The sequence below is a fragment of the Podarcis gaigeae genome (genome assembly GCF_964106915.1).
Source record: "Podarcis gaigeae genome assembly, chromosome: 3".
NCBI lineage: Eukaryota > Metazoa > Chordata > Lepidosauria > Squamata > Lacertidae > Podarcis > Podarcis gaigeae.
Window position 1 is genome coordinate 38,151,616 of NC_139680.1, and position 17,399 is coordinate 38,169,014.

Here is a 17,399-nt window from a genome sequence, read left to right on the forward strand (position 1 = left end):
ATCCCCCCCCCATAGTGCCTGGCTGGAGGGAGCGCCCATCCCCCGGCCGTATCCTCCTTTCACACATGCACGCCGCCGAGTCCTCACTAGTTTCTGTCCCCACACTTCACACCCGTCTTCCCACCTCGGCGCTTCCCTTTAATTCACTCTTGGGAGCATGTCTCACCGAAAAGCACATTTTTGTTTCACTTCTGTCCTTCCCTTCCTGTTCCTCACACCGTAAGTCACCGTAGCTATGCACCCGAAGCATGCATGCATCCTTCGCCCGCTCTTTACGTTATGCTCATTCATACATCTCTCAGTACCACGCCACGCAAAAAAACCCCACGCTCTTATCTAGACGCAGTAGATTTTGCCCCTTCCCCTCCGCAGTGCCTTACCTGCGAAATAAGCAATATTTCTCCTCGATTTCTTCTGAAGTTTCATTTGCGTTTAAAGCTACTGTTAACCACAACACCTAAGAGCTTCAATTTATTTTTAGGAATGTTATTCATGCACATTGTAAAATGTGAATACAAAGAGCATCAGCGAGGCTTGGAAACACAAGAGCATTCCCTGCCTTTTCATTGTTTATAACTGCCTTTTACATTTATTTCATAAACGACAGAAACATATTGCCATATTTCAAACAATGAAAATCCGGACAGTTGTTGAGCTTTGTATGCCAACCCTAAATTTGAAGAAATGATACAGCCCTGCCATAAACACCGATTGTCACCAATCCAGCTAAAGTTAGTTATTCTTAAATCTCAAATGTTTAAGAGCATAATAAGAGGCTGTGGGATCAAGCCAGTGGCCCATTTAGTGCAGCATCCTGTCATCACAGTGGCCAACCACATGCCTGTAGGAAACCCACAAGCAGGATTCGAGCCCAAGAGCACTTTCCATGGTTTCCAGCAACTGTATAGAAGCATTACTGCCTCCAACCGTGCAAGCAGAGCACAACCTTCATGACTAGTAGCTGTAGGCTGAAGTTACATGTGATTTCTGTGCCCCGTTAAGTTTAGTTGCACTTCAGTGTACAATGGTTATAATCCTATCTGCTCTTACTTGGGAACAAGCCCTGGTGAATTCAGTGGAATTTACTTCCCAGTAAAATACGCACAGGACGTCTCTAGACTGAGCATAACTTGGAAGTAAGCTAACCATGGACTTGTGCAAACTGCAAAGAAGAATTCAGCAGGGTCTTTTGCTGTCTTAGTTTTAATTCTATGCCATTGGCAGCATGTGCAACAGAGGTAGTCGCTATTCCTTTCTTAAAGATACTTCTGAAAACCTATTAAATGGCAAAAAGTATAAACTGAAAAAACTTGTGTCCTTTCACTAGCCACTTGTTTTTGACATGTGACAAATAAATCACAGACAAACTACTTTTCAGACAGTGATTTGAAATAGCTCCAGGCACACTGGGGTGGTGGTGGGAGAAATCCAAAAGATTTGCATTCACAGACAGAATCATTGTGGTATCGGGGCTCATTCACTGTGAGCTGCTTCACTGATGTAAGTATAAACAAAGTGGTCAGTCAGTTTGCTAATTCCTCCTTAAGGAAACTATAATCCATAAATTGTTTAATGTTCTCCAAAGCATTAAAATGCTTCTTCAATCCTGAGCATGTTTACTCAGAAGTAAGTTCCACTCTATGGAATGTGTGTTGAACTTTATTTTCCTCCCACTGATCTCAGGCTGCAATCCTACCTAAACACACCTACTTTAGCCCCATTTAAAACAGTCCTATTAAAAGCAATGAGCTTCCAATGCATGCATTACGGATTATGCTATGTATGGAATTTATTTCTTGGTGAACCTATTGAGAATAAGGCTGCAAGTCACATTGGGCTCAAGTACCTGGAGACTTCACTATTTTGTTTACTTTAGAGGTGACCTTCTTTAGGTTTCTCAGAGGACAACTAATCATTACTGAGTAAAAGAGGCACGCACTAATTACAGACCCACAGTAGATAAATTCATGGTTCCCCAGATTCTCATGAAATCTGTCCCACACTGCATACCTGGAATGGGGGTGCTGAAGATTCCTTTTGGACTTGTAGCAGGAAAGTTAACTAGGCTAGAGAGGAATCCGCCATGACATGAAGGGAAGCAGCTGCTTAAACAAATACAAGGAACTTGCTCACAAGGATTTTTGTATTTGGCAATAACAGCTCATTGTTTTCTAACAGGTAAAATCCAGGCATAACGTATGTACCATCTCAGTGAATACTGAAGGCTGAAATCCTAACCCCATTTACCTGGGAATAGATTCTGTTCAACATTTTTTTAGTCAGCCTGCGCTGGCCCCACAATTTTGAAAGGCAACGTTTGCCACATTCCTCAAACTAATCAATTTGAGGAAATGATTGAAATTAAAGTGGTGAGCTATTGCACCCCATGCAGTCAACAGCCAGCCTTGCCCCATTGCCTGATCCTCTTCCCAATTAGGGAGACATCCACCTTTATTCAAAAGCACAGCAAAGGTTGGTGGCAGATGGCTGGGAGAAGAGCAGCCTAATAAAGGGGGGGTTAACTAGGCTAGCAGCAGCAACAGCAGCAGCATGACCACCGCCAAGGGATCCCCCTCCCCTAAGGTACCCCCTCAAGCCTAGCAACACCTCAGGTGAACACAGCACATTCACTAGCCAAAGGCAGTTAAAAGAAAAGAACATAAAATTACACAAACTGCATATGCCACTTGGTATTCAGACCAGCAAATAATCCCTTTTCTATAACCTGCCAGTCAGGTAGGAAGCAAAACCACTAGAGCGTGATGTCCCCAATTTCTATTCTAGGATGGTCATCCAGAAGCATACCATTGTCAATTATATTGAAAACCACTATGAGATCCAGGAGAGTCAACAGGATTACACCTCCCTGTCTTCTTCCCCGTGTAGATGATCCACCAGTGCAGTCAAACCAGTTTAAACTTCAAAACGTGGTCTGGAAGCTAGGTGATTTTATGGATGGTGATAATAAGGAGGTGTGTTAATGTCTGACATTAGTATTGGTTGCTTTTGCCAAGCCAGTTCCTTTAGCCTTGGGAAAATGAATCCATAGGTTCCATATGCCCATAAAAATTAATGTGATAATTCCAGATCCTCATTCCCCCTGCCCCAGTTGTCAAATAGCAGCATGGTTTAAAAGTAGCAAGTGGTTTACTTTTGATCCCATCTAAGAAGTACACCTAAGTCGTGCAGAAAGGCACCCTAACTTGATGAATGAGAATTTGGAAAACTGCAGGGCTTGGAATATCTGCTCTTCCTTATAAAGGCATTTTGCATTAATTACCTATATAAAGTTCCCTCAAAAGACTGCAGAAATACTGATTAGAACTGAAAGGACTAGTTTGGACTGTCAGAACTACTAGTTTCTCTCAAGTACAAATTGTGGGAGGTATATGAATCCCAAATAGACAGATTTGCTTTGGGACGGGTCGGGAGGAATGGTTACCAACTGCAGGTTACTCTTCATTAATTACAGAGGAACCCCTTTATAGTAGGAAGGCCAGACGGAAAAGAGGTCAGAGCTGCTGGATATTTAACAGTGGTACAGAAGAGAGGGTTTCAGCAAGTGTAACTTGTCATCCTAGCCTTGTCCTCTTCTCTACCTGGTCACACTAAGATGCCTCTTCCTTCACTCACCTCAACAGTTCCCTTTCAAATATACCTCACTGTGGCTTGGGGAGAGGGCTTTTTTAATGGAGATCACCATCAACTGCCAAGACATGTTAATGAAAATCGGTCTGTTATGGTGATGGTAGAGACTTGACAAGCAAAGTTCAGTAAAATGCCCCTCTTATCAAAGTATGGATTATTCAAGTCCTCTCCCAGATCACTTGATCTTACAGAGAATAGAACTATCTCTGGGGGTGGGAATTGAAATTGCAGTCTAACTATCCAATTGATATGCAGCTCAAACACTGAGGAGAGCTAGAAACTGAAGTGACCAGTTAAGAATCTCATTAAGAAAATGTAATAAAGGTCACTATGGAGATTGATTCAGATGGGGCAATATGAAAGTTCAGACTTAGCTCACAGACAAAAGGTGGGAGTAATCTCCACACATATCTAAGAATAGAGGACATCAGGATATGGAGGGCACAATCTTTGACTCTGTGCAAGTGTGAATCTCAAGATGGCAACAGCATTGACATGGAGTACTTGTAATGTTGCCATGTTTTGTTTTGAACTTCCTTCTGCCTCTCTGTGCTTTTAACATAGCAGAAATAGAAACATTTGCAGGTGATACTGCTTATAAATTACCTCCACACTGCGACTAAACTGCGCCTAACAGTTTCTGCAATGAACCTATAAAAGCCACAGGAGCAAGGTCGGAACCTTTATCTGAACAGTTGGTAACTGTATTTACAAGCTGGAAGACCGTTATGATTGTATCCTTGGTACTGTTGTGAATTGGGGAAGGGGATTAGGTTGTATGATGCCTAAATCAGTGGAATTAGGGTGGCAAATCCCAAAAGAGGACAGAGCTCTTGCGGCTTTAATAGTCATGCAGTCGTTCCAGCAGGTGTTGTTTGCATGACCGTTGTTAAAGGTATAGGAGCCTTGCCATTTCTTTCTTCTGGCCATCCTATATGAAATCAGCACCACCATATTCCTATGCTGTACATAGCAAATGAGTACGTTAGGGAGACAGCTGAACGAAAATATCTTCATCGGCATCAGTTTTTTCTTCTGTGGAAAGGGAATAGTTTTGTGTTGATGAATGCTGAATCCTGTGACAGTTCCCGTCACTGCAATTTGATATGATCCATTCTAGACACAAGTTTATTATCTCACCTGCTCCTTGTAAGAACGAAGGCTGCAATCCAATACACACTGGACTGGCATTGAATGCAATAGGACTTGCTTCTGGCTGGACATGCATAGGATTGTGTTGCAAAAAAGCCTTTGAAAAGATCATAGTGCCTTTGTGAACAGATATCATTCATTGTAGAGGAAGGTGATTTTGTCAGCTCTGTCAAAGGTTAAAAACTTTCCTCTCAAAGGTTTCTATGTAGACTTTAGCCTTGTTGGCTCATTTTCTCTTGTGAGTCATCGTTCAGGGCATTGGCACTCAGTATGGCATGCAGAACTGTCATACTCTGCCAAGTTGTCACGTCAGCTGTGAACATTCCAGAATATCATATAATGTAATAGTCCCTCCCTTGCTGCCTGTAGGGGTATTGCGTCTTTAACAGCTACTTGACATGCAGAAAGGTAACATGTGTAGCTTTCCACATCTCCATGCTGAGAAAAGCTGCACCAGCTGAATTTCTGCTGCTTGTGCAACTGTTAAAGAGGCACAGAATCTCTGTTGGAAGAACAAAAAGCAGAAAGTCCAGATAGTGAGAAAGGAGGAAAGAAAGAAATATTATAAGAATTTAAACCTTCAGTAAAACATATTTGCGGTATATGCTATGGAATAACTATGTTGTTTCTTTAAATAGTTTCTGTGTGCTCAAGGTGGTAGATGATCCAAATTTTAAGGCAAAACAAAAGCTAAAGCCAACACATAGCAGTGACATAAAACATTGTTGCTCATCATGAAAATTGAAGGCAAACCTCTCAGTGCCTGGGAGCTTTCCTAAGCTGTGCACAGTTGCCACCCATCCCATCAAGTTCTCTGGGCAGTTTAAATAGACAGTAAAATGCAAAATTCAATCTATAATAAAATCCTTTAAAATAAAACCAACAATTTAAAAAAGCAGAAAGTGCAGCAACCCCCCCCTAATTTGTAACCAACTGATATCTTGACTTCAGTTGTGCAGTACAGTAATGTTATTGCTTTATTGTGATTCTTTTAGTGTAAGCCATTTTGGGTAGAGTTATGATCCTGAGAAGGGGAATAAAAATCATTTAAATAAAAAATATTTATAAATGATGGTAGTAAGAAAAGTTCTTTGCCACCATATGTGCCACCTCTTAGGCCTACACATGGGCTCTGTGAAGTCTTCAGTAAGATTTGGCAATAATTTTTCATCACAACACTAAGTAAAACATGTCCAAAGGCTAGTAGAACCTCTGTCCTACGACAGCCTGCTAACGTAATAAGAATTTCCCTTTTTATCTGCTACCATCACTAAAAAGTTAAGAGTTGCACACATGACAAAGGGTTCTTGCTTTGCATCTGTCTGAGGTTAACGAAGACTGAATCTGCCTTAGGTTGATCAGAGCAGTTTGACATTTTACGAAGCCTTGTTTTGTTTGTTTTATGTAACCCTTATGTACAATTAAATATCTGAATTTGCCATTATTTCTTTTGCTTGTTTTCAAGTAAGTGCTCAGAAATACATCCTTTTATTTTATACTATCAGTTTATATATTGGCAACAATGCTACCTGCTCGATCTGTGCATAAACTTCTGGTGAATTTATATCCTTCCACGTTTCCACCACAGTCTCCCCCCCCCCCCCCCCGTGCAATCAGTGAGGCTTACACAATCAAGACTTGTTGGCAGCTCATCAGAGAGCCTACATTGGAGAAATCTCATAGTATTAACTCCTCATTGTGCAGTGCCAGCTAAAAATGTAATATAAATAGGAAATGCTGCACAGATTAAGTTGTAGAATGTGGATCCATGATGGAAATGTACATGGGGCTGCACTAGTAACTTTAGTATGGTGGCTTAATTCAGCGTTCCCCAACTTGGTGCCCTCCAGTTGAAGCAGATGAGAGTAGTCCAAGATATCTGGAGGGCACCAGGTAGGGAAAGCTGGCCTAATTACATAGAAGTCTGCAAGGAGTTTGTAATCTATCTTTGTGATATTAGGATTTTCCTTGTTAATCTGAAGCTCTGTATGGAAGCAAAACCAGAGCTCCTGGATCGATCTGCCAGTATTTACATCAATTGATTTTGTAAAGCAGGCGAGGACAGAAGGCAAATCAGGATATACTGATCTCTGTCTGGTTTACAGTAGAATGGCAAGGGTTTCTGACTCCCAGTTGTTAAAAAATCACAACACAAAATGACATAACCTACCTAATTAGACTGCTGAGGTGAAGAAAGCTAAGCAGGAGAGGATTTTTGTGTGAAAAGATGGTGATCTCAATCCATTTCTGGTACGAAATCAAATCCTTCAATTCAGAATGTGCTCAGAGGCACCTTGTCCTTTAATACAACCTGTATGTCTTTCAAAGAAGAAGAGTTTGGATTTGATATCCCGCTTTATCACTACCCGAAGGAGTCTCAAAGCGGCTAACATTCTCCTTTCCCTTCCTCCCCCACAACAAACACTCTGTGAGGTGAGTGAGGCTGAGAGACTTCAAAGAAGTGTGACTAGCCCAAGGTCACCCAGAAGCTGCATGTGGAGGAGCGGAGACTCAAACCCGGTTCCCCAGATTACAAGTCCACTGCTCTTAACCACTACACCACGCTGGCTCTTTTGTACCTGCTTCTGCGTAGGAGGTCTTGGGATCCGGCTAAAAAAACAAACTAGATCCAACACATTTGAAATCTGTCTACCTCTGTTGTAAGGACCATAAATAACATCTAAAGTGTGTATCGTCAAGAGAGATAGTAAAATTCCCATTATCTGAACTTCCATTATCCAACTGCCCTTTATGCTTTGGCTTCCCCCTAATTTCTCTCTTCATAATTTCATGTTGATCCAGCCATATTCAGTGATCACTTCATAGTCACAGAGGATGAGCAATACATCACATGTGTTGTTAAAGGAAACAGCCTACAGGTCCTAAAAATACACATTTTTTTTTGCAAATATTTTTTTATAATGCTGTCGGGGAAGTACTTGTGAATGCTTGACTTCAAATAGCAACTACAGGCTCAGTTGCAGATTTGATAGGTAAAACACCGCTGCATCTAAAATTGGCATTCAGATTATAATGAGGACATCCAAATTTGTTTTTGAAAACAGTGTGAGGAGAGGGGGTGCAGTTCTTGTGGTGAGGAAGAGATATTTTCTTAATTGCACCTCATTATTTGCATCTCAGTTCCAGGGCAGGGGTAACTAACCCGTGGTCTTATCATACCTGACTGTTTGCCCTGTTGGTTATGTTTAATAAGAGTTGGAGTCCAACAACATCTGGAAGGCCGCAGGTTCCTCACCTGTTCCATGGTTTAGTCAGAGCTTTGAAAAGGAAGAACCAAGCTCTGGTGGGTTTCCTTATCTCAAACAAAGCCGAGGAGAAACCTCTGGAACAACATCTGAAACAAAAGTTGTCAACATGCCAGTGACTTCTGAGATTTGGCTTGCTGTTGTAGGCCTAGTAACGCGAAGGTTGTAATGGCGAATGTTGTGTATGAGGACGGGGTCCTTACCAGCCCCCTCCCCTGAAGGGGACATAAAAATACAGTGGTACCTTGGGTTACATTCACTTCAGGTTACATATGCTTCAGGTTACAGACTCCGCTAACCCAGAAATAGTGCTTCAGGTTAAGAACTTTGCTTCAGGATGAGAACAGAAATTGTGCTCCGGTGGCAGCAGGAGGCCCCATTAGCTAAAGTGGTGCTTCAGGTTAAGAACAGTTTCAGGTTAAGTACGGACCTCCGGAATGAATTAAGTACTTAACCTGAGGTGCCTCTGTAGTTGAAGTTAAGGAAAGGAGAGCTCTTTGTCACCAACAAGCCTTAGTCTGTGCCCCTTAGCAAGTCACTGCTCTAGGTCCAGAAACAAACAAACAAACAAAAAACCCCTCTTTAGGCATCTTCCTCCGAAACAGAGCTAGGCAGATGGGCTAGCTTGCAACAAACATGATATAGAGCAGGGGTAGGCAACCTAAGGTCCATGGGCCAGATGCAGCCCAATTGCCTTCTCAATCCAGCCCGTGGACGGTTCGGTAATCAGCGTGTTTTTACATGAGTAGAATGTATGCTTTTATTTAAAATGCATCTCTAAGTTATCTGTGGTGCCTGCCTGGTGTTTTTACATGAGTACAAAGTGTGCTTTTATTTAAAATGCATCTCTGGGTTATTTGTGGAGCATAGGAATTTGTTCATACTCCCCCCCCCCCAAAAAAATATAGTCCAGCCCACTACATGGTCTGAGAGATTGTGGGCGGGCCCACGGCTGAAAAAGGTTGCTGACCCCTGATATAGAGAATATCTGTTTCCTCTGATTGTGAAGAAGAGGAGAGAATTGTCAGTAGACACAGAGAGCTTTTTCTCGCTCCTGCGTCACAAAATGTGTTCGACAACATTCTCCTTCTACCCAGCTGCTAAAGGCACAGGGACTCAATTCTAATTTGCCCATGGCCGCACTAATATGTATTTTATGGTGGTTTTATTATGTTACATTGTGTACTACATTGGGAGCTTTTCTGAGCCAGCGTTAGAAAGAAAGTTATGGACTCTGATCACTAATAGAGATGAATTAGATTTTTTTTGGCACGAGCATGAAAAGAGCAAGAGTCCTCTAGACTGGAAATTTTGGTGATTAGAATTTGAGGTGATGAAGAAATTTAACTCAGCAAGGCAGACTAGACAGAGGGCCAAGAGTTTTGTTGAAAATTGGAGCTGTTTATGGCATATTGGAATGAAAAGGCAGATGACACAGTAAATCCCTACATGCTTTTTGGGTAAAATATAATATTACAAATAATTAAAGTCTAATTGTTCTTGGCCGAAAAAGGATATTTAATGTATTGGCAAAAAGTATTATGTGGCTATATATTTAAATGTCCGTATGTGTGTGTGTATGATTATATGACTTTGGAAAGGGAAATAAATCAACAGTGATCATAGTTAAGGATACTGGGGGGGGGGGGTTTAATAATAATTGCTAGAAATTGCTTTAATAATTGCTTTATTAAAAGTAATGTTTGATTTTTAGTCAGATTCTCAGTAGTTCTGTTGGTATTTTTTACCTTGGTTGTTTTACATGTCCTGAATGCTTTGAAATTGTTTAGAATTCCATTTCTAAATAGAAAACCCATTCTGCATTGAGGGAAGGGCAGTGGCGATATACTAAAAAGTTTCCTTTAGTCTGCAGCCCGGATATTGCTCTCTCTCGATTGTTCCAGAGGCATGAACGAGAGCTCAGCAGAGTGCGCTTAGTCATTTTAAATCCCCCTCTTTTGTCTCCTCTGCCAGGAACAGAACCGCTTAGAAGAGTAACTTTCTTGCTTGGTGCATATTGAGACAAAGCAATTGACAGCTACATAGCTGTGCTTCATGACTCAGCAAAAAGATCGTCAGTCGCTCACTCATTTGAGGGCTTGCACATTAAAACTGTCTCTCTCTCTCTCTTTATGGAAAGCTCATCCGCACAGTGCAATCCAGTGCTTGACTGTTTATTAGTAAGTCCCATTTGAATTCAGTGGGGCTTATCCCCAGGAAACTGGGCACAGGAATGTAGCTGTCATCGAAGTCTGTGCTGAATCTCCTGAAGGAATACAGCTCCAATATGATTCACCAAAGGGTGGGGAAGCCGAAGTTTTAAATGCCAGTACACCCAGCTGCTACCATCTGTCTCTCAGAATCAGATATTTACTTGCATTTGACAGATTCCCCAGCACAGTGCAAAGCATCACAAAGCTTCTTAGCTTGTTTAAGAATGGTCTGGACTTAGGACCAATAGGAGTAGAGAAATTGGTTGGCAGGTGCCACGGAAAGATCCTAAGCTGCTGGGTGCAGTAGGTAACACCCTTAATTTTAAAGAAACGGTAGAGGTGGGGAGAATATGCCAGCAGGGAAAGGAAAGCGAGGCATTTCCTGTACTTTTACAACCATTGCTATTCATATCACAGAAGTTACGATAGCAAAATTCAAAAGTTGGAAAAAGCAAGTTAGCAGCTGTCATTCAACCCTATACAGGGGTACCTCTGGTTACGTACTTAATTCGTTCTGGAGGTCCGTTCTTAACATGAAACTGTTCTTAACCTGAAGCACCACTTTAGCTAATGGGGCCTCCTGCTGCCGCTGCGCCGCCAGAGCACGATTTCTGTTCTCATCCTGAAGCAAAGTTCTTAACCCAAGGTACTATTTCTGGGTTAGCGGAGTCTGTAACCTGAAGCGTATGTAACCTGAAGTGTATGTAACCCGAGGTACCACTGTAAAAGCTTTGGGGGGGGGAAGCTTCTGCTCATATATATTGGGGGTGCAAAACTAACCTGGGCTTGAATGTGTTGTTTCAAAGGGGCTGCACATACACACACAGCAATGAGCAGGGACTTTACCCTGATCATCCAAGCTGTAGATGGGCACTGTAATTAACCAACCTTGCACCATAGACTAGAGTTTGTACCAGACCCATATAATCAAACTTCCATTAAAACGTCTGCTGAAATAAAAGTATTCATCAGCCACTGAAAGTTCAGTAGGGAGGGGACCTGTCTGAGCTCAACTGAGAATTCCATGCATTTGTTACTTATGTTACACATTTTTCTGTTTTTATATTGTAAACCACCCTGTCATCCTTGGATGAAGGGCGGTATAAAAATTTAGCAAGTTTAACAAAATGGTCATCCCAAACTCCTCCATTTCCAACCTTAGCTTGCAACTTGAAAGCATAGAAACCTAGGGTTGTAGCCAAGTCACAAGTCATTGGGATGAATTTAAGTTAATGATATCCACTGATTTCAAAGGGTCTCCTCTCAGTATGACTTAGTGGGATACAGCCTAGAATCTGGATTCATCCTTACATTCTAAAGCCTAGTCACTTTTAGGTGGAGGTAAGGTTTATTCATTCCATAGTAGAGGTACTTTCAAGCAAGTACGGTTAAGATTATAACCTGATCTTGAAATCACTGGGACTGGGTTGCAAGAATCGCCTTGGGCCAATGTGTAAATGCTGTCAGAATTGAGTAGGGAAGTGTTTACTGGATAACAGCACTTAAGATTGCAGATAGCATTTAGGTTGGGGGATGACAAACTGTATATATGAATGGTCTCCCATAGAAAAGTACTATTAAAAACGCATGTCAGAGTAAAGGCTGTATATGAAATCCCTTATTTTTCTATGCATGGCAAGTATCTTTTTCCTACTGAGCAGCTATTTAAAAGGTGGTACTAAAAGCCCCCCTTTCCAGCATCATTTCCACTCCTAGTCTAGAGGCTGGCACCTATCCATTTTTAAAAAAAATCTAAAAAAATAAATGGAAATTTTACATAAATTTTCAAATATAGTTAGAAAGAACCTGTTCCCCCGTACAATGAAGCAAGCAACAATGTCAGCACAATACTCAATGCACAGGTTCACCTGTGATGTAATGTTAAGTGTCAGATATATTTGCTGTCATTATAAAAGGTTCTGAGTGGATACCACATTTCTATACAGAAAAATGAATTGTGAACACCATTTAATGCTTAACATGCTAAGTTTCTCCATTAGTGCTACTGCCCACATCTTCTGTCTCCACAGAGAGAGTTGAAGATGATCCAGATATTTCAAATTCTGCACAATGAGCTGTTGATCTGCCACAAACAAGAATGCAGCAAGTTCTTTGTGTTGGTCTTTCGGTTCATTGTGAAAGATGCTCAATAAAGCCAATTGTGGCGTGCAATGCCCAGTCTGTTGTGTCAGCCACACATTCACTTTAGATATCCATTCCAGCACCCAAAGAATCACCATCGGCCATCTTGAATACAGAAGCTGAATGAGGCTGAGCATATAATGATTATAGACACGAAGAGTCACCAGTTACGTGTGTGCTACAACATAGGTGTCCCTTCCAAAAAAGCAAAACCTACTGTTATTACTAATGGCAGCCTTCATCTTAGGATCTGTAGTTGCATGGTAGCACACAAAACACACCAACCAAAATGCCCGCACTGTTTATTACACTGAAAGTTGCAAAATACAACACAGCTGACAAGACGTCATTATCACATTTCAATGCAAATTAAAATGTATGTAAAGCTGGCTAACAAAAGTAACCTGTCATTTCTCAGAAATGAAGTCAGCTGGGCTCCACTGGAGCAGCGTGTGGGAGGTGTATCAGGTTTCCCTTTGGGTTGGTGGAAGGAACACCAAAGTGTGTCCCCCCCCCCCCTTTGGCTTGCTTTACACCTGGAATGATCCAAAAGAGGACCATTTAGCCTGTTGTGTCCTAGTACTCTATATTGAGGCCAAAGCCTCAGCTGCCTAGCCCACCATGTCATTCCCATGCACAACTGCACATTCAGTGCTACGGAAGTTCACATTTCCATCGCACAAGGCAGAGCTCTTCAGAATTATGTCCCAGAGTGGACTCAATGGCACTTATGCTTAGTGTGTAGACATGAAACCTCAGCTCTACTTCTGGAGGCTGTCCTCTGACCAGGGTGTCGTGTGGCTTTCCAAACCACAGCAGTAGTGGAGAAACCCCAATGCTGCTCTTCAATAATTTTGGGGTTTTTTTAAAATAAAAAATATCAGCACGGGTACGGGAAGAATCCCAAAACCTATTCTAAAAAGTTTTTTCTTCTTCTTCTTCCTTGTATCTCTTAGGTGGTTCTGTGCATGGATATTCCCTCCATTTCCAGTTTGGTATGCTAGCTTCAAATATGAAGTTAGGGAGATATCTTCTGAAAAAGAAGGTGCAATGCAACGTGGGCCAACCCCTTACTAGTATCCTGGATCTCATTGTGACAAAATAAGCTGACACAGGCCTTATCTGCAATGTGAACTGACAGACGTCAACGACTGGCCGAGGGCTGTAGGATTCTGAATCAGTTACATGGGCACACCCAATCCCTGAAGAGAGCCTATGCAGACACACTCTTAGTTTAACCTTCAGGTTTATTCATTCAGAAACCTAATAGTCAATTCGGCTGCAATCTTGTACTCACTTACCTGGGAATAAGTCCCACTGAAGCCCCAGGGGGACTTCCAAGTATATATGCACGGGATTGCGTTGGTACATATTTTGCAACCAACCTTTAGTATGATCCTGTTGCCACTTGGTTTTATTCTGCCTGGATAATTGTGGTTTGTTGCTCAAAATGAGTATTAGGACAGTGAGAGGAAAAAAGGAGGGGAAAGAGAAACCGTTCCTTCAAATCGACATCATTGCTGAATTTCTCCATCTAGTAAAAGACTTTGGGCTTATTTTCCTCCATGATGTAGCAGTGTTTGTGCTTCACAGGTCTGGTGAAACCACACAGCACAGGGAACATAGGAAGAGCCTGCTGGATTCGGCTTACTTCCTATCTAGGCCCAGGATCCTGATGACTGTGGGGAGTTCAAAAGCAAGGCCTGAGCAGAGAGGTAGGCCCTCCAAATGTTGTTGGACTCCAGCTCCCATCAGCCCTGGCCAATGGTGGAGGAAGATGGGAGTTGTAGTCCAGCTACATCTGGAAAGCTAGAGGTTCTCCATTCCTGTCACAGTGGCCACATGCTCACAAATACATACTTTAAGAGGGCACAAGGATTAATTCCCTGTTTTTAATTTCCATTACTTTTTGGATTAATCATACAAGATAAATAAACACAGCTAAAACCAGCAATAATTCTAGCAACCCTTACCTAAAATTACCTTAACCATCAAAATCTCATATTTTTCTGTGTTACACCCCCTCCAACTAATATTTAATTCAGGCACATTTTTAAAAAGTTGATACATTGATTAGAATGTGTCACAGGTATCTGACACCAATCAATTGTGTAAGACTGGATCCCACATTCTTCTTACAGAATGAGCATATTGAAATGTGAAATATTTTCCAGCTGCAACAAGAAAGGGTCACAATAGGCTTTGCAGATGTCATGTGAAAGGCGTTCCAGGTCACATGATTGCAATGTGTGGCCGTGATTAACCCCAGGGTTCCTTCAGTTCCTATGCAAGTGGTAGCCATTGAGTGCCCAGTCTTGAACTTCTCCGCTGCTGAATAATGCAAAGAAGATGGCTCCAAATAAGTTAATGGCAGCGGCGATATAGAAGACAGTCTGCCATTCTCCCACAGTATTCTGGCAAAGGGGCAGAAATAAGGAGATAAATCAGTGCATTACTGTAACAGAACCATGATCAGGAATAAACAGAATGGCAAGAAAAGGAGAATGTGTGGAGCAGATAATTTGTATTAAAAAGATCGCTGCGTTCAGATGTTGCATTCCTGATCCTTTAAACCCATTGTTTGCCTACGGTTGTGAAACCCATGGACTTGCAGATATTGCTGGACCTCAGCTAGCATGGCCAAAAGTCAGTGGTAATAGAAGCTGTAGCCCAACAACATATGGAGAACTTCAGGTTCCCCATCCCTGGTTTGGAGGACTGGGTTTGCAGGGACTGCTCAAGCCACAGTTTATTGGTATAGATGTCATGGCCAAGTATGGGTTGAGGAAACCAGAAGACTTCCGTTAAGGCTTGAAATAAAGAGAACACTTGAACTCTCTGCTCTTTCCTGGTCCACCTGAGCACTGTTTAGAGACTGGATCTATGTAGCCAATACAATTATTTAGTCAAAACATGGCATATTTTGTTCAGCTCAGTATGACTTATGCTAAACGGGATTCAATTAGGGGTGTAACTCTTAATCTGTATAAACTACACTCAAGAGTTTAGTGAGAGTTCTAAACTGAAGTTTCCACCAGCAGTGGAATAAAATGTATAAAGAACTTTGAGAAGTTGCTCAAAGTTTGCAACTCTTGCTATTAAATAACATTTCAGTATAACAACCTGTCTTGCAAATACATGAAAACTTGAGAACCTCAACTTATAGGAGGTCCATTGCCAGAGGAGATTTGAGCTGCACTCTGACACACACCCCAATTTTTAAATCCTGAGGAATCAGTGTCAATCCGACACCAGTTTGTCAGACTCAAGGGTGCCTATCACTTAATAAAACTGATGGGGCTAAAAAGGCAGCTGTTCTGTGCTAGGATGTTTTTCTTCAGGGGTCCCTGTTAAATTCACACAGTGGAACCGTGAAGCTTTGCTCCCTGCCCTTTCCTTCTTTCCAGGTTGTCCTCATTTTGTTTTATATATGCTTGAAGAGGCTTAAAGAACTTGTTTTGCTGAATGGGAGGGTTACTATGGCACAGCTCACAAAGCAACGGACGAGAACATATGGGTTATTAAAATAAAAATTGATATTAGTACAGAGAGTCTCAGAAAAGAGATTAATTTTCTCTGCCGCATGACATATGGCTGCAGTTTTATATCAATAAACATGGTATGAGAGAGAAAGTATAAAACAACCTTCTTTGGTCTTGTTTAAAAATAACAAGAAAAAACCCATCGCCAATAATGACACATGAGACAATCAAATCTTTAACCTTTAAAAGAAGCAAATGGGGGGGGGGGGGAGACCAAGAATGACTTACACTATGAGTTAGGCTTTTAGCAACAAGTGGTCCCACCATTCCTGGGATAGTGCCAAATGAATTTGTAATTCCAAGGAGGATGCCAGCATATCTAAGAAAATAAGAAGAAAAAAATCAGCTGGTTCCTGATGCCCTAGTGCCTTGAACTTCTTTCTGGTACTCAGGAACAATGGTAGGATTTTCATTCCCTTGCAACACACACATATATTATATAAAACTAGACATGTATGGGGTGGGGAGATATTCTCAGCACAAGCTCAAATGTTTTGGCACTCCTAACATACTGAAACAAGACACCCCAGAAGGAATTTCACACATGATTCATCCACTTGTCCAGAGTGGATTAGGAGACATGCACAAACTTCTCAATGAAGTATTTATGAGGGAAATAAAACCCAAGTGCTAAGTCACCCTCATACTTGGCTTTAGCACAGGGATTCACAGTGGGCAGGCAAGGGGCCGCTCTCTAAGCCCTTGAGTGGATACACTTTGCATAAGGGCAGTGCAATCTGAGAGGAACTGTAACTTTGCGACTTGCTTTCCTCTAATTTTATTTAAACACATACTGTATCTATTTTGGCTTTTGCATCTTAAATTTCAAAAAGCAATTCACAAACTAGAAGCATTAAAAAAAATAAATCTGTAAAACAACACAATTCTTAACAAACCACCAACCAGGCTAGAAAAGGTGTAAAGTTCAAAAAACTGGAAGGCAGAAAACAGGAGCTCATTCTAACTGGCATGTTAGAAATGCCATACAAAATGTGCCTCGTGGGCTTCCCTGTCTGGTAATGTGAGGGAAAGGCAAAATGATACTCTGAGAAAGGATGCATGAGGCAAGGCCAAAGCTCACTGGCGGAACACACATTTTGCAAGTTCCAAGTTCAGTTCAGGACATCCCCAGGTAGCTTTGGGGACGACCCCCAACTGAAACCCCAAAGAACCATTGCACATATATTAATTACATACTCGTTGAATAAAGAAGCTGGCATTTATATGACCTTTGATAACTTGGAACTGCTTAAACATTAATGACTTTATGAAGATGAATGCCAAAGAGGAAAAGCCTCACAGGATAGATGAGTATCGTATAAAGATCCATAAATTCCTTAGTGGTATATCTCCTCCCCCCCAAAAAAAAAAATATGTAAGCATTGCAATGGCATTGATATGCACTTTGAAAATAATGTCTATAGTACATCTGTGTC

At 41.6% G+C, this 17,399-nt stretch overlaps 1 protein-coding gene across 7 annotated transcripts in view; it reads right to left on the reverse strand.

Annotated features, from left to right (window-relative positions):
• Positions 1–12,706: 12,706 nt before the first annotated feature.
• The window catches only part of SLC17A5 (solute carrier family 17 member 5), a 35,525-nt gene continuing 30,832 nt past the window's right edge, over positions 12,707–17,399 (reverse strand). For all 7 annotated transcript variants that reach the window (XM_083730419.1, XM_083730418.1, XM_083730416.1 and 4 more), the window contains 2 exons: positions 16,192–16,282; positions 12,707–14,835 (listed from right to left, as the gene is read on the reverse strand). In XM_083730419.1, coding sequence (XP_083586545.1) covers positions 14,698–14,835; positions 16,192–16,282 — 229 coding nt within the window. In that variant the 3' untranslated portion in view covers positions 12,707–14,697. The remainder of the gene's footprint in view (positions 14,836–16,191; positions 16,283–17,399) is intronic.